At 49.4% G+C, this 17,691-nt stretch overlaps 1 protein-coding gene across 1 annotated transcript in view; it reads left to right on the top strand.

The window, feature by feature from the left end:
• The window catches only part of VTCN1 (V-set domain containing T cell activation inhibitor 1), a 167,934-nt gene extending 150,443 nt beyond the window's left edge, over positions 1-17,491 (top strand). The window contains exons 3-6 of the mRNA XM_078655874.1: positions 47-391; positions 7,468-7,722; positions 12,234-12,388; positions 15,128-17,491. Coding sequence (XP_078512000.1) covers positions 47-391; positions 7,468-7,722; positions 12,234-12,358 — 725 coding nt within the window. The 3' untranslated portion in view covers positions 12,359-12,388; positions 15,128-17,491. The remainder of the gene's footprint in view (positions 1-46; positions 392-7,467; positions 7,723-12,233; positions 12,389-15,127) is intronic.
• The last annotated feature ends 200 nt before the right edge of the window (positions 17,492-17,691 follow it).

The raw sequence follows: 17,691 nt of genomic DNA, 5'->3' as shown, positions 1-17,691 counted from the left end.
TGGCCTCGAATGGATCTCTCATGGAAACCTGTTCTTTGCCTTGCAGGAAGCCTCTCCAACACTGTGAAGGCCTCCACCTCGGTGAGCCGTATTAGGGACGTGGGCCTCCTGCTCTGCACCTTCACTCCAGATATAAAACAGAATAACGTCATCCTGTGGGAGAAGGAGGGAGTGAGCGGCATCGTCTACCGCTATGAAAAGGGCGCCGACAACCTCAAGGACCAGAACGCCATCTTCAAGGGCCGGGCTGAGCTGTTCCCGACACAGGTGGGATCAGGCAACGCCACGCTGAAGCTGACCGGCGTCACGCTGGACGACGCTGGGACCTACAAGTGCTCCGTGACCACGTCCGCTGGTGCAGGAAGCGCCAAGATGGAGTTCCGGGTTGGAAGTAAGTGGCATGCTTCAAAGCACTGGTAGTATCTGAGATCTGTACACTTGCACCCATGATCAGCACAGCTCAAGCTTGTGGCACCATAAACTCACAGAATGGCACGCTTTGCATGCTGGTGTGCTACCCTACTCTATAGTGCACAGAAGAGAAGACCTCCAAGGTAGCGCTGAGAAGAGAGTGAGGTCTGCGGTGAGTGGAGACAGCAAGGTCTGAAACTAAGGCGGGGGCATGCATGAGTCTGAAATGCAGGGGCTGGACAGTGACCAAGGGCTGCCCTGACAGGAAGAGAATCTTTGGATACCCACGTCAGTAAGACATTGCCTCTAGTGACCGGAAGCTGGAGTGATAGCGACCAGGGAGAAGGCCAGGCCTTCCGCACCCAGAAGAGACGGCTGATCAGTAGAAACGAGAAGACAGGAGGATATCTATAGTGACAAAAAGAGGCTAGAAAGACCCTAACTTTAAGACTTTCGGTATTCACAGAAGGCATTTAGGACTCCTAACTTCTGTGAATACCGAAATGAGTAAGTGCCTTCCGTGAATACCAAAATGAGTAAGTGCCTTCTGTGAATACCGAAATGAGTAAGTGCCTTCTGTGAATACCAAAATGGTAGTAAGTTTAGGATTTTGTCTTAAGTTAGTTCTGTGAACCGGGCCCCAGGAGAGGGTACATGGTATTTATAGACCAGAAGAGAGTACATGGCCTATGGAGGCCGGGAGAGAGTACATGGTCTGTAGAGGCCAGAAGAGAGTACATGGCCTGTAGAGGCCAGGAGAGAGTACATGGTCTGTGGAGGCCAGAAGAGAGTACATGGTCTGTAGAGGCCAGGAGAGAGTACATGGTCTGTGGAGGCCAGGAGAGAGTACATGGTCTGTGGAGGCCAGAAGAGAGTACATGGTCTGTGGAGTCCAGAAGAGAGTACATGGTCTGTAGAGGCCAGGAGAGAGTACATGGTCTGTAGAGGCCAGGCGAGGGTACATGGTCTATGGAGGCTAGAAGAGAGTACATGGTTTATGGAGGCTAGGAGAGAGTACATGGTCTGTAGAGGCCAGAAGAGAGTACATGGTCTGTGGAGTCCAGAAGAGAGTACATGGTCTGTAGAGGCCGGAAGAGAGTACATGGTCTGTGGAGTCCAGGAGAGAGTACATTGTCTATGGAGGCCAGAAGAGAGTACATGGTCTGTAGAGGCCAGGAGAGAGTACATGGTCTGTAGCGGCCAGAAGAGGGTACATGGTCTGTGGAGTCCAGAAGAGAGTACATGGTCTGTAGAGGCCAGGAGAGAGTACATGGTCTGTAGAGGCCAGGAGAGGGTACATGGTCTGTGGAGGCCAGAAGAGAGTACATGGTCTATGGAGGCCAGAAGAGAGTACATGGTCTATGGAGGCCAGAAGAGAGTACATGGTCTGTGGAGGCCAGAAGAGAGTACATGGTCTGTGGAGTCCAGAAGAGAGTACATGGTCTGTAGAGGCCAGGAGAGGGTACATGGTCAGTAGAGGCCAGGAGAGGGTACATGGTCTGTAGAGGCCAGAAGAGAGTACATGGTCTGTAGAGGCCAGGAGAGAGTACATGGTCTGTGGAGGCCAGAAGAGAGTACATGGTCTGTGGAGTCCAGAAGAGAGTACATGGTCTGTGGAGTCCAGAAGAGAGTACATGGTCTGTAGAGGCCGGAAGAGAGTACATGGTCTGTGGAGTCCAGGAGAGAGTACATTGTCTATGGAGGCCAGAAGAGAGTACATGGTCTGTAGAGGCCAGGAGAGAGTACATGGTCTGTAGAGGCCAGAAGAGGGTACATGGTCTGTGGAGTCCAGAAGAGAGTACATGGTCTGTAGAGGCCAGGAGAGAGTACATGGTCTGTAGAGGCCAGGAGAGGGTACATGGTCTGTGGAGGCCAGAAGAGAGTACATGGTCTATGGAGGCCAGAAGAGAGTACATGGTCTATGGAGGCCAGAAGAGAGTACATGGTCTGTGGAGGCCAGAAGAGAGTACATGGTCTGTGGAGTCCAGAAGAGAGTACATGGTCTGTAGAGGCCAGGAGAGGGTACATGGTCAGTAGAGGCCAGGAGAGGGTACATGGTCTGTAGAGGCCAGAAGAGAGTACATGGTCTGTAGAGGCCAGGAGAGAGTACATGGTCTGTGGAGGCCAGAAGAGAGTACATGGTCTGTGGAGTCCAGAAGAGAGTACATGGTCTGTGGAGTCCAGAAGAGAGTACATGGTCTGTAGAGAACAGGAGAGGGTACATGGTCTGTAGAGGCCAGGAGAGGGTACATGGTCTGTAGAGGCCAGAAGAGAGTACATGGTCTGTAGAGGCCAGGAGAGAGTACATGGTCTGTAGAGGCCAGGAGAGGGTACATGGTCTATGGAGGCCAGAAGAGAGTACATGGTCTTTAGAGGCCAGGAGAGGGTACATGGTCTGTAGAGGCCAGGAGAGGGTACATGGTCCGTGGAGTCCAGGAGAGGGTACATGGTCTATGGAGGCCAGGAGAGGGTACATGGTGTGTAGAGGCCAGAAGAGGGTACATGGTCTATGGAGGCCAGAAGAGAGTACATGGTCTTTAGAGGCCAGGAGAGGGTACATGGTCTGTAGAGGCCAGGAGAGGGTACATGGTCTGTGGAGTCCAGGAGAGGGTACATGGTCTATGGAGGCCAGGAGAGGGTACATGGTCTGTAGAGGCCAGGAGAGAGTACATGGTCTGTAGAGGCTAGAAGAGAGTACATGGTCTATGGAGGCCAGAAGAGAGTACATGGTCTAGGGAGGCCAGAAGAGAGTACATGGTCTGTGGAGGACAGAAGAGAGTACATGGTCTGTAGAGGCCAGGAGAGGGTACATGGTCTGTAGAGGCCAGGAGAGGGTACATGGTCTGTAGAGGCCAGAAGAGAGTACATGGTCTGTAGAGGCCAGGAGAGAGTACATGGTCTGTGGAGGCCAGAAGAGAGTACATGGTCTGTGGAGTCCAGAAGAGAGTACATGGTCTGTGGAGTCCAGAAGAGAGTACATGGTCTATGGAGGCTAGAAGAGAGTACATGGTTTATGGAGGCCAGAAGAGAGTACATGGTCTGTAGAGGCCAGGAGAGGGTACATGGTCTGTGGAGGCCAGAAGAGAGTACATGGTCTGTGGAGTCCAGAAGAGAGTACATGGTCTGTGGAGTCCAGAAGAGGGTACATGGTCTGTAGAGGCCAGGAGAGGGTACATGGTCTGTGGAGGCCAGAAGAGGGTACATGGTCTGTGGAGTCCAGAAGAGAGTACATGGTCTGTGGAGTCCAGAAGAGAGTACATGGTCTGTAGAGAACAGGAGAGTGTACATGGTCTGTGGAGGCCAGAAGAGAGTACATGGTCTGTGGAGTCCAGAAGAGAGTACATGGTCTGTGGAGTCCAGAAGAGAGTACATGGTCTGTAGAGAACAGGAGAGGGTACATGGTCTATGGAGGCCAGGAGAGGGTACATGGTCTGTAGAGGCCAGAAGAGGGTACATGGTCTGTAGAGGCCAGAAGAGAGTACATGGTCTGTGGAGACCAGAAGAGAGTACATGGTCTGTGGAGACCAGAAGAGGGTATATGGTCTGTGGAGACCAGAGGAGAGGAGCTGGTCTGTAGTCACTAGAAGAGAGTTTAATGGACCAGGAGTCATGGCCAGGTCTCTGGTGAGTAGGAGAGGATCATAGTCTGTAAAGACGAGGAGAGAGGAGGTGGTGTGTGGAGAGCAGAAGGGAAGGCTGATCCGTCGGCACCGCAGAGGCGCGTCATATCTATTACGACAAGAAGACATTGCTTGGTTTCTTTGACAGGAAATGTGGCTCGGTCTACGGTGCCCAGACGTGAAGGTCTGTAGTGACTGTAAGAGAGATCTGGGTCTGCGACTAGCAGAAAAGAGCAAAAACAACACAAGGCGATGGATGGAATGCTTGAATAATCTCAGCCACTGGCCATCGCTTGGGCCACATCCCAATCCATTGCTTGCCCACCGTGCCACATCAGCTACTGATTTGTATACTTATTGTGTCGCCCTAAGTGGGATGGGTATGCCCAGGCGTGGGTCCTGGGCACACTGTGGGCCCGATTCACAGAACTAACTTAAGACAAAATCTTAAACTTACTACTTTTGGTATTCACAGAAGCTAGGATTTTGTGTTAAGTTTGTCTTTAGACAGACTTAAGACAGGCTTAAGACAAAATCCTAACTTAAGTCTGTCTTAAGTCTGTCTTAATTTAAGACAAAATCCTAACTTCTGCGAATACCAAAAGTAGTACGTTTAAGATTTTGTCTTAAATTAAGACAGACTTAAGACAGACTTAAGACAGACTTGAGACAAAATCCTAACTTAAGTATGTCTTAAGTCTGTCTTAAGTCTGTCTTAAGACAAACTTAAGACAAAATCCTAACTTCTGTGAATAGCAAAAGTAGTAAGTTTAGGATTTTGTCTTAAGTTAGTTCTGTGAATCGGGCCCTGTATCATTGGACCCAAGCTGTACCCGGCTGATGAGCCCATAACTAGCGGAAAAACAATCCTGAGAGGCTTGTGTTCCAGTTCAGGGAGGACCTGGCTTGGCACTTGGGGATGGATTGATCTGATTGGAGCAGAGTCAATACTGATGTGCATATATCTGGGTCCTTACTGAGGTCGCGTGGCGTCCAATAAAACAATGGATTGGAATGCAGCCCAAGCGATTACCAGTGGCTGAGAATAATTCAAGCATTCATCACTGTTTTCATCCAGCCAATCCTACGTCATTCTTCGGAGGGGCAGAATACCCCTGCAGGCGGGAGCTGTGAGGGGACCTGCTGGTCAGGGGATGGCTGGGGTAGGCCTCACGGCCCTTGTAACCTCCTCCCAAGGCGTACCATCGGGCACACTGACTGTGAGCAATCTCTTTGTAGCATCCAGTTTGTCTGCCTGCTTATGGCCTCTTTGCCTCTTTACTTGCATCTGTAATCTGGTTTAAACTAGAGGCACAGGCTTGCCTCATTTGCATAGGACCACACCCCCATGCAAAGGAGGGCACGTCCCCTTGAGGTCACACAGACGCATATTGAAGCCCAGATTCTCAAAGGTTTAGCTTTGGATTAACGCAAACCCGAAGCTAAACCTGTTTTGGGATTAACAAACAAACGCAAATTGGTATTTGCTTTGGTTAATACAGAAAAGTAATCAAAGCAACGCAAAATGCCGCTTTGCATTACCTTGGATCATGGGGACGTTACATGGGTGATACACGGGTGCTCCCATGCAACCACCCATGCTTTTTGACTCTATACCCTATCTACCATCATCGGCAAGCAGCGTTTAGTGGCAAAAATAAACTACTGGAAAGTAGGCGTCAAAAGGAGAAATGTTTTTTTTTCTCCGTGCTTTTCTGACTTCCATGGGTGATGTCTCAGCTTCCACGGCTCATTGGGAGGTTTTGATGTCTGTGCTGCTGGCAATGGTGTCGCTGTTGAGAGATTAAGGTTGACGTCGCTGTTGTGATGAACACTCTGGGTGATAACTGATTTATTTACCTGCGATAGGATCTTTTTCGACATAAGATTGTGTTGATCGCAGTGGAAGCATCTTGTGTTGGCACAGTAATTAGTTGCTTTAAGGTTAGTGTCACCTGCATTGTGTCAAAACAAGTGTTGAGCTCTCCCAGGAAGCAAAGGTTTGGGTGGCCAAGTATTATGTCCAAGACAAAGTCCCAGAGGGCTTCGGCGATGGTGGCTTGGTCTGCAGGTGGTTGGACGAGGAGAAGGAATGAGGCAGAAAAGGTTGGGAGTGGTGAACAACGAACCAGGAAGGATTGTAAGGATTCTTACTCTGGGGTTGAGTGGTTCTTGACGGATGTAGTCACTAGAGGCTTACTACACTATAGCCAATACCCCACTACACTTGTTGTGGTGATTTCTGCAGTAGTTTAGTAGACATGTGGTATAGCTTTGTGTAATACGGCTAACATCAAACTTTATGTGATGAAGAGGCGGTCCAGCCAATCATGAGTGTGGATTATGCTCCTATGGATCTTGCATTGATCAGGATACAAGATACATGGGTGTGGGAGTACCAGAAGGCGGTTATGATGTCCTTTGTGGTGTTGGTGATTGCTCTTTGTTTACTCTAATGGTTACCCTATTGGTTGGTTCTCCAGAGGTGAGCTCTATTGGCTTCCCTATTGGTTGTTTCTCCAGACGTGAGCTCTCTTGGCTGCCCTATTGGTTGGTTCGCCAGAGGTGCAGTCTGTTGGTTGCCCTATTGGCTGGCTTTCTAGAGGTGAGCTCTATTATTTGCCCTATAGGTTGGTTCTCCAAAGGTGAGCTCTATCAGCTGCCCTATGTGTTGGTTCTCCAAAGGGGAGCTCTATTGGCTGCCCTATGTGTTGGTTCTCTAGAGGTGAGCTCTATTGGCTGCCCTATGTGGTGGTTCTCCAGAGGTGAGGTCTATTATTTGCTTTGTTGGTTGGTTCTCCAGAGGTGAGCTATATTATTTGCCCTACTGGTTGGCTCTCTAGAGGTTAGCTCTACTGGCTGCCCTATTGGTTGGTTGTCCAGAGGTTAGCTCTACTGGCTGCCCTATTGGTTGCTTCTCCAGAATTGAGGTCTTTTATTTTGCCCGTTAGTTGGTTTTCCAGAGGTGAGGTCTATTATTGGCCCTGTTGGTTGGTTTTCCAGAGGTGAGCTCTGTTATTTGCCTTGTTGGTTGGTTCTCCTAAGGTGAGGTCTATTATTTGCTCTATTGGTTAGTTATCCAGAGGTGAGCTGACTACTACTGTACTTGATCTTTGCCACATAAAGCATGAACAGAGAGCAGTATTTTACCAAGGCTGCAGGTGATGTCTGCAGTGGGCATGTGTGAAGAGAATCTTGCAAGATTACTGAAGCTCTTTTTTGGGTAGCTGCAGGGAATTGGAAGTTGAGAGCCCTGGCTGATATGGAGATGGTATATGCACAAACATTTGACTAAACCAATATTTACTCAAATGTTTTAGAATTGAAAAACATACTTTTGCCTAAGTGGACAAAGCACCACAAAGTTTTAGCCACACCTCTCAACCTCTCTGTCCACAAGACTCAGACACAGTGTAACTTTTGTATTTCCAACCAGTGTACAGCTCCGTGGATGTCACCAGTCCCACCAACCATTCTCTGATGTGCTCTTCAGCTGCGTGGTATCCACAACCTACTGTGAGCTGGCTCAACAAGACCTCTGGTGCCAATCTTACCCAGAACTACACACCAGAGCAGGGTCTGGGCATCTCATGGCTGGTGAACTCGGAGCTGACCATCACCACTGAGGCAGAGTATACATGCGTGGTGGAGAACAAACTAGCCCGGGGCTCCGTGGATGTCAAGTTGAAGGGTATGTGTACCACTTTTACCACAAATACCACCCTAGTGCATGTGTGGTGGATAATGAACTAGCCAGGGACTCCGTGGATGTCAAGTTGAAAGGTATGTGTGCCACCTTTATCACAAATACCACCCTAGTGCGTGTGTGGTGGATAATGAACTAGCCAGGGGTTCTGTGGATGTCATGTTGAAAGGTATGTGTGCCGCCTTTACCACAAACACAACCCGTAATGCGTGTGTGGCAGGGAATGAACTAGCCAGGGGTTCTGTGGATGTCATGTTGAAAGGTATGTGTCCCACCTTTATCACAAACACCACCCGTAATGCATGTGTGGTGGAGAACGACCTAGCCAGGGGTTCTGTGGATGTCATGTTGAAAAGTATGTGTGCCACCTTTACCACAAACACCACCAGTAGTGCGTGTGTGGGGGAGAACGAATTAGCCAGGGGTTCTGCGAATGTTGTGTTGAAAGGTATGTGTGCCGCCTTTACCACAAACACAACCCGTAATGCGTGTGTGGCGGAGAATGAACTAGCCAGGGGTTCTGTGGATGTCATGTTGAAAGGTATGTGTGCTACCTTTACCACAAACACCACCCGTAATGCGTGTGTGGCAGAGAACAAACTAGCTAGGGGTTCTGTGGATGTCATGTTGAAAAGTATGTGTGCCACCTTTGCCACAAACTCCACTTATAAAGCTTGTGTGGTGGAGAATGAACTAGCCAGGGGTTCTGTGGATGTCATGTTGAAAGGTATGTGTGCTACCTTTACCACAAATCCCACCCATAGTGCATGTGTGGTGGAGAACGAACTAGCCAGGCGTTCTGTGGATGTCAAGTTGAAAGGTATGTGTGCCACCTTTATCACAAACACCACCCGTAATGCATGTGTGGTGGAGAACGACCTAGCCAGGGGTTCTGTGGATGTCATGTTTAAAAGTATGTGTGCCACCTTTACCACAAACACCACCAGTAGCGCGTGTGTGGCGGAGAACGAACTAGCCAGGGGTTCTGTGGATGTCATGTTGAAAGGTATGTGTGCTACCTTTACCACAAACACCACCCGTAATGCGTGTGTGGCGGAGAACAAACTAGATAGGGGTTCTGTGGATGTCATGTTGAAAAGTATGTGTGCCACCTTTGCCACAAACACCACTCATAATGCGTGTGTGGTGGAGAATGAACTAGCCAGGGGTTCTGTGGAAGTCATGTTGAAAAATATGTGTGCTACCTTTACTACAAATCCCACCCATAGTGCGTGTGTGGTGGAGAACAAACTAGCCAGGGGCTCCGTGGATGTGAGGTTGAAAGGTATGTGTGCCACCTTTACCACAAACACCACCCGTAGTGCATGTGTGATGGAGAACGAACTAGCCAGGGGGTTCTCTGGATGTCAATTTGAAAGGTATGTTTGCCACCTTTACCACAAACACCACCCATAGTGCTTGTGTAGCGGAGAACAAACTAGCCAGGGGTTCTGTGGATGTCATGTTGAAAGGTATGTGTGCCACCTTTACCATAAACACCACCCATAGTGCTTGTGTGGTGGAGAAAGAACTAGCCAGGGGTTATGTGGATCACATGTTGAAAGGTATGTGTGCCACCTTTACCACAAACACCACCCATAATGCCTGTGTGGTGGAGAACAAACTAGCCAGGGGTTCTCTGGATGTCAAGTTGAAAGGTATGTGTGCCACCTTTACCACAAACACCACCTGTAATGCGTGTGTGGTGGAGAAGGAACTAGCCAGGGCCTCCGTGAATGTCAAGTTGAAAGGTATGTGTGCCACCTTTACCAAAAACACCACCCGTAATGAGTGTGTGGTGGAGAAGGAACTAGCCAGGGGTTCTCTGGATGTCATGTTGAAAGGTATGTGTGCCACCTTTACCACAAACACCACCCATAATGCATGTGTGGCGGAGAACGAACTAGCCAGGGGTTCCCTGGATGTCATGTTGAAAGGTATGTGTGCCACCTTTACCACAAACACCACCCGTAATGCATGTGTGGCGGAGAACAAATCAGCCAGGGGTTCTCTGGATGTTCTGTTGAATGGTATGTATGCCACCTTTACCACAAACACCACCCGTAATGCGTGTGTGGTGGAGAAGGAACTAGCCAGGGGTTCTCTGGATGTCAAGTTGAAAGGTATGTGTGCCACCTTTACCACAAACACCACCCGTAATGCGTGTGTGGTGGAGAAGGAACTAGCCAGGGGTTTTCTGGGTGTCAAGTTGAAAGGTATGTGTGCCACCTTTACCACAAACACCACCCGAAAAGCGTGTGTGGTGGAGCAGGAACTAGCCACGGGTTCTCTGGATGTCATGTTGAAAGGTATGTGTGCCACCTTTACCACAAACACCACCCGTAATGCGTGTGTGGTGCAGAAGAAACTAGCCAGGGGTTCTCTGGATGTCAAGTAGAAAGGTATGTGTGCAACCTATACCACAAATACCATCCGTAGTGCATGTGTGGCAGAGAAGGAACTAGCCAGGGGTTCCGTGGATGTCATGTTGAAAGGTATGTGTGCCACCTTTACCACAGACCCCACCCGTTGTGTCTGTGTGGCGGAGAAGGAACTAGCCAGGGGTTCTGTGGATGTCATGTTGAAAGGTATGTGTGCCACCTTTACCACGAACACCACCCGTAGTGTGTGTGTGGTGGAGAACGAACTAGCCAGGGGTTCCGTGGATATCAAGTTGAAAGGTATGTGTGCCACCTTTACCACAAACACCACCCATAATGCGTGTGTGGTGGAGAACGAATTAGCCAGAGCCTCCGTGAATGTCATGTTGAAAGGTATGTGTGCCACCTTTACCACAAACACCACCTGTAATGCGTGTGTGGTGGATAAGGAACTAGCCAGAGCCTCCGTGGATGTCATGTTGAAAGGTATGTGTGCCACCTTTACCACAAACACCACCTGTAATGCGTGTGTGGTGGAGAAGGAACTAGCCAGGGCCTCCGTGGATGTCATGTTGAGAAGTATGTGTGCCACCTTTACCACAAACACCACCCGTAATGTGTGTGTGGTGGAGAAGGAACTAGCCAGGGGTTCTCTGGATGTCATGTTGAAAGGTATGTGTGCCACCTTTACCACAAACACCACCCGTAGTGAGTGTGTGGTGGAGAGCAAACTAGCCAGGGGTTCTCTGGATGTCATGTTGAAAGGTATGTGTGCCACCTTTACCACAAACACCACCCGTAGTGAGTGTGTGGTGGAGAGCAAACTAGCCAGGGGTTCTCTGGATGTCATGTTGAAAGGTATGTGTGCCACCTTTACCACAAACACCACCCGTAGTGAGTGTGTGGTGAAGAACAAACTAGCCAGGCGTTCCGTGGATGTCATGTTGAAAGGTATGTGTGCCATCTTTACCACAAACACCACCTGAAAAGCGTGTGTGGTGGAGAAAGAAGTAGCCAGGGGTTCTCTGGATGTCAAGTTGAAAGGTATGTGTGCCACCTTTACCACAATCACTACCCGTAGTGCGTTCGTGGTGGAGAAGGAACTAGCCAGGTCCTCCGTGGATGTCAAGTTGAAAGGTATGTGTGCCACCTTTATCACAAACACCACCCGTAGTGCGTTTGTGGTGGAGAAGGAACTAGCCAGGGGTTCTGTGGATGTCAAGTTGAAATGTATGTGTGCCACCTTTACCACCAACACCACCCGTTGTGAGTGTGTGGCGGAGAAGGAACTAGCCAGGGGTTCTGTGGATGTCAAGTTGAATTGTATGTGTGCCACCTTTACCACCAACACCACCCGTTGTGAGTGTGTGGCGGAGAAGGAACTAGCCAGTGGTTCTGTGGATGTCATGTTGAAAGGTATGTGTGCCACCTTTGCCACAAACACCACTCATAATGCGTGTGTGGTGGAGAACGAACTAGCCAGGGGTTCTGTGGATGTCATGTTGAAAGGTATATGTGCCACCCTTTACCACAAACACCACCCGTAGTTGGTGGTCACCAGTTCACAGAACTATGCTCACGGATCAGTGCTCACCAGCTCACAACTCTGTGCTTACCTATCTAAGCTCTGTAGCTCACAGCTTGGTGCTCACATTTCTATGCTCACCAGCTCACAACTCTGTGCTCACCAACTCACACTTCAGTAATCATGGCTGTATGCTCACCAGCTCAGTGCTCACATTTCTATGCTCACCAGATCAGTGCTCATGGCTGTGTGCTCACCAGCTCACAGCTCGGGGCTCACAGATCTGTGCTCACCAGCTCACATCTCAAAGCTTCCAGCACCCCTCATTATGTTCACTGCTGTGAATATACATTTTCTGTGTCTGGCTGAAAACATCATGAAGATGCAAGAGTTAGGGTTCCGCTGGCACCCCATTTCCACGGATACCCCAGCAGTGCCATGCAGTGCAGCGCGCTCCTGACACTGGCACTGCAAAGCCATGCACAAGTGCTCAGCTCAGCAGGGGGACAGGGTCTGCCGTAGGTCTGCACACCTGTGTCTGGTGATGAGACAACATGTTCATGACACCTGTTTCTTTTCTTCATTTTCAGCCTCTGGCCAACTGCTGAAGGAAAGCACACTGCGGGTCCTCAGCTCCGCCCCTTACCTGCTGCACCACGCCTCCATTCAGGGGTCCCTCCTCACCGTGGCCGCCCTGCTCGTTACGATGCTGTAGAGCCACACGCAGTCCCCCCTACCTGCCAAGGTAAGCATGCAGTAAGATTTGTGAGTGATCTCTGCCTGCCCAGGTAAGCATGGAGTAAGATATGCGTCATCATTCCTGCCCAGGTAAGCGTGGAGTAAGATGTCCGTCATCTCTTCCTGCCCAGGTAAGCATGGGTAAGATGTCCGTCATCTCTTCCTGCCCAGGTAAGCATGGAGTAAGATGTGCGTCATCATTCCTGCCCAGGTAAGCGTGGAGTAAGATGTCCGTCATCTCTTCCTGCCCAGGTAAGCATGGGTAAGATGTCCGTCATCTCTTCCTGCCCAGGTAAGCATGGGTAAGATGTCTGTCATCTCTTTCTGCCCAGGTAAGCATGGATTAAGATGTGTGTCATCTCTTCCTGCCCTGGTAAGCATGGAGTAAGATGTGTGAGTCAACCCTTCCTCCCCAGGTAAGCATGGAGTAAGATGTGTGTCATCTCTTCCAGCCCAACTAAGCATGGAGTAAGATGTGTGTCATCTCTTCCTGCCCCGGTAAGCATAGAGTAAGATGTGTGTCATCTCTTCCTGCCCAGGTAAGCATGGAGTAAGATGTGTGTCATCTCTTCCAGCCCAGGTAAGCATGGAGTAAGATGTGTGTCATCTCTTCCTGCCCCGGTAAGCATAGAGTAAGATGTGTGTCATCTCTTCCTGCCCAGGTAAGCATGGAGTAAGATGTGTGTCATCTCTTCCTGCCCAGTTAAACATAGAGTAAGATGTGTGTCATCTCTTCCTGCCCAGGTAAGCATGGGTAAGATGTCCGTCATCTCTTCCTGCCCAGGTAAGCATGGGCAAAATGTGTGTCATCTCTTCCTGCCCAGGTAAGCATGGGTAAGATGTCCGTCATCTCTTCCTGCCCAGGTAAGCATGGGTAAAATGTGTCATCTCTTTCTGCCCAGGTAAGCATGGATTAAGATGTGTTTCATCTCTTCCTACCCAGGTAAGCGTGGAGTAAGATGTGCGTCATCTTTCCTGCACAGGTAAGCATGGGTAAGATGTGCGTCATCTTTCCTGCCCAGGTAAGCATGTGTAAAATGTGTGTCATCTCTTCCTGCCCAGGTAAGCATGGGTAAGATGTCCGTCATCTCTTCCTGCCCAGGTAAGCATGGGTAAAATGTGTCATCTCTTTCTGCCCAGGTAAGCATGGATTAAGATGTGTTTCATCTCTTCCTACCCAGGTAAGCGTGGAGTAAGATGTGCGTCATCTTTCCTGCACAGGTAAGCATGGGTAAGATGTGCGTCATCTTTCCTGCCCAGGTAAGCATGTGTAAAATGTGTGTCATCTCTTCCTGCCCAGGTAAGCATGGGTAAGATGTCCGTCATCTCTTCCTGCCCAGGTAAGCATGGGTAAAATGTGTCATCTCTTTCTGCCCAGGTAAGCATGGAGTAAGATGTGTGTCATCTCTTCCTGCCCTGGTAAGCATGGAGTAAGATGTGTGAGTCAACCCTTCCAGCCCAGGTAGGTGTGAAGATGTGTGTCATCTATTCCTGCCCAGGTAAGCATGGAGTAAGATGTGTGCCATCTCTTCCTGCCCAGGTAAGCATAGGTAAAATGTGTCATCCCTTCCTGACCGGGCAAGCATGGGAAGATGTGTGAGTTAACACTTCCTGCCCAGGTAAGCATGGAGTAAGATGTGAGTCACCTCTTCCTGCCCAGGTAAGCATGGAGTAAGATGTGTCAGTTAACACTTCCTGCCCAGGTATGCATGGAGTAAGATGTGTCAGTTAACACTTCCTGCCCAGGTATGCATGGAGTAAGATGTGTCAGTTAACACTTCCTGCCCAGGTATGCATGGAGTAAGATGTGTCAGTTAACACTTCCTGCCCAGGTATGCATGGAGTAAGATGTGGGTCACCTCTTCCTGCCCAGGTAAGCATGGAGAAAGATGTTTGAGTGATTATTTCCTGCCCAGGAAGCATGGAGTAAGCTATGTGAGTCAACACTTTCTGCCCAGTAAGCATGGGGTAAGATATGTGAGTCAACCCTTCCTGCCCAGGTAAGCCTGGAGTAAGATGTGGGTCGTCTCTTCCTGCGCAGGTAAGCGTGGAGTAAGATGTGTGTCATCTCTTCCTGCCTAGATAAGCATGGAGTAAGATGCTTGTCATCTCTTCCAGCCCAGGTAAGCGTAGAGTAAGATGTGTGTCATCCCTTCCTGCCCAGGTAAGCATGGAGTAAGATGTGTGTCATCTCTTCCTGCCCAGGTAAGCATGGAGTAAGATGTGTGTCATCTCTTCCTGCCCAGGTAAGCATGGAGTAAGATGTGTGCCACCTCTTCCTGCCCAGGAAAGCATGGAGTAAAATGTCTGTCATCCCTTCCTGCCCAGGTAAGCGTGGAGTAAGATGTGCGTCATCTGTTGGTGCCCAGGTAAGCGAGGAGTAAGATGTGTGAATCAACCCTTCCTGCCCAGGTAAGCATGGAGTAAGATGTGTGACATCTTTTCCTACCCAGGTAAGCGGGAAGTAAGATGTGTGTCATCTCTTCCTGCCCAGATAAGCATGGAGTAAGATATGTGTGTCATCCCTTCCTACCCAGGTAACCATAGGTCACACGTGTTTTAAGTGCAGGTGAAGCTCCAATCTTAAAAGGCCAGAGTTAAAAAAAGAATGACCCAAGTAGCGCAGGTAACAAACTTGAACTCTTAAAAGGTGAAGACATTGTGTTCTGTTTCCATGTGGGAGGAGAGGGTCGAATGTTGGGGGCTGCAATGGTCCAGAACTGAGTATTTCTTCTTTTTCTTTCAGGATACGTGAGAGTCCACCAATCAGCAGCAGGAATCGCGAAGGACCGCCCTGAAACACAGCTTCATTGAAGAATGTTTGCGTCCTGCCTGGGTATCCTTTCATTCATAGGCTGCAATCGCTGCCAGTCTAACCGCCCCACGGAGGAGAATACCAGCAGCCCAAGATCACACGGAGTACCAGCAGAAAAAGAGAATCACTGGAGGAGCCCGCTAATGGCAAACAAAACTCAATATTCCAGATTCTATTCTAGAAAAGGCAAAATCAGCTCCTACAGACTTGAGGGGGAAGGAAAATGAAAACCTAGAAAACTTTGTCAATGGACAGAATGGATAAAGTATAAAAGGACAGGTTACGTAAAAACGTACAACCAACGGGAGGGGTTGGTGGGGGGGGGCAGTGACTGTAAAAACACAACCAGTGACAGGGTGCTGCTGAGATGGAGGAAGGATTGTAAAGTACCATGTGAACAAGCAAGGGCCTGCCCCAAAAGTCCAACCTGCCCAGGAGGGCAGTACAACTACCTGTAGTGCAGGAGGGCAGTACCTGTAGAAACTAGTAACTATTAGTAACTTGTAGTAACTACCACAATCAGCCAGCACCACCCCTAAGGCGGGCAGGTGATGTGGACACGACTTTTCCAATTCCTCCATCTTGGGATGGCAGGAATTAACATATCAGGGCTAGGGTAGTGGTCCTTCCCACAGGAATTGGTCACTTATAGGGTGTAGACGCCCTAAAGGTAGGTAGCCCATTGGCTACTACCTGTTTTCCCCTTTAATGCCCTCTAATTTTAGTATTTAGGTGGCATCCCCTGACCTTGAAACATCGAATTGATGGACCTAAGAAGAGCAACAGCCAAAGAAGAGCTGCTGACCCGAGAACCGATGGCCAGCAGCAAAATATTGGTGCCAAAATCTGCCGGCGACTCGACCATTGTGACCTGGTGTCTCATCCTGCAACTGTGAGGCCTCTAAGAATCACGAGCACCCCCAGGCTTCCACAAATTGCCAAAAACCTCCCTTGGAGTAGAGGAGCTACTCCCCTGTAGCCTGCAGGCACCGAACCGCAAATTTACCGATTTGCTGCTCCCTGGCGACTCCAATGCAGCACCAAGCACAAGAGGTAACCCAGCTCCGGAGGGTCAGGCCTGTCCCCCCACCAAGTGAGAGGACACCAGCACTTACTGGAGTTGTGTCGTATCAATACCTGGGGTACCGGACCCACTACAACGATGACCGAGAAGAAAGAAGACAACCCGGACTCCAACTACCCAGGACACAGGCATTAACCAATAGACTTTGAGACCCCTGAGACCTGCTCTGTGTGTGGCCCAGCTGTCCTGGAATCACCTCTGCAACCTGCCTGCCTCTGACCACGAGGACCATCTTGACGCACAACGTTTGGCTGCCCTATCTGGTCTGCATCCAGCCCGCCTAGCCTGGGTAATGACAAACCAGCTGTGCTTCCGTGGTTCTGAGGCTCTTGCAACCTGCTCCCTTGAGTTGTGTCCCCCCAGACTTACCTTTAAATCATCCTGTGCAGTGTGTTTACAAGTGGGCCCCCTTCTTCATTGCACCTGCTATCAACAACCTCAGCACCCTGCTACCGGCCGAATCCGGAACGCTCCTGAAATTCTGCTGCTGGAACATTAAGCAAAACCAAAGGACATGATGGATGTAGTGTTGAACATTGCAAGCAGTCACCCCCAGTCATCTGATCTGGGTTTAATCCATCATCATTCTTTAGCTGACTCTGCCACCCCAGTTCAGACATGGCCATATGCAAATCAGTCTGACCCTGTGCCTCATGGGAACAGTCCAGCCCGAACTGCCAAGCCATGTCTTCCATGGACCGGAAACAAGCATCCTGGGACCGGTTTCGGGTTCATAATCCTCATCAGCCAGGCTATCTTGAATCCAGTAGCAAAGTGAGCAAGGGACCCATGTCTGGGCACACCCTGCTAACTAAGGGCGAACAAAGCGATACAAAAGGGGATGATGGACGGAGCGTTGGAGCAAATCAAGCACTCACTCCCAGTCACCTGAACTGGGTTTAATCCATCATCATTCTTCAACTCACTCAGAAACCCCAGTTCGGAAATGGCCATATGCAAATCAGCCTGACCCCGTGCCTCATGGGAACAGTCCAGCCCACTGCCAAGCCACTTACCCGAATCCAAAAGGTGAACCTTGAGAGCCTACTGTCTGATTTTCCATGCATTTTTCAATCTCTTCCCATTTACTTCTATGGTGCGTAATGGTGCATAACAGTGATTTCTTTTGCGAACTTTAAACATTTGTAAAAGAAATAGTACTTTTCAATAGTACAAAAATCTGTTATTTTTATAAATTGGTCTTGGATTTATTCTTGAGTGTGTGTTTCATATATTGCCTCTGTGAGTAGAACAACTGCTTAGCACTACCCTCTGATAAGCCTAACTGCTTGCCCAAATTACATCTAATATTGAGTTAGTATTATCTACTTTTGCCTCTGTATACCAACCGGGGCCTCACTGGACTCTCTGCACAGTTAAATTCATTTTGGTACACTATATATGGAGCTAG

Source organism: Lissotriton helveticus, chromosome 8 (genome assembly GCF_964261635.1).
Source record: "Lissotriton helveticus chromosome 8, aLisHel1.1, whole genome shotgun sequence".
Lineage (NCBI taxonomy): Eukaryota > Metazoa > Chordata > Amphibia > Caudata > Salamandridae > Lissotriton > Lissotriton helveticus.
Note: the sequence above shows the minus strand (reverse complement) of the source record. Positions and strands in the feature narration are given on the sequence as shown.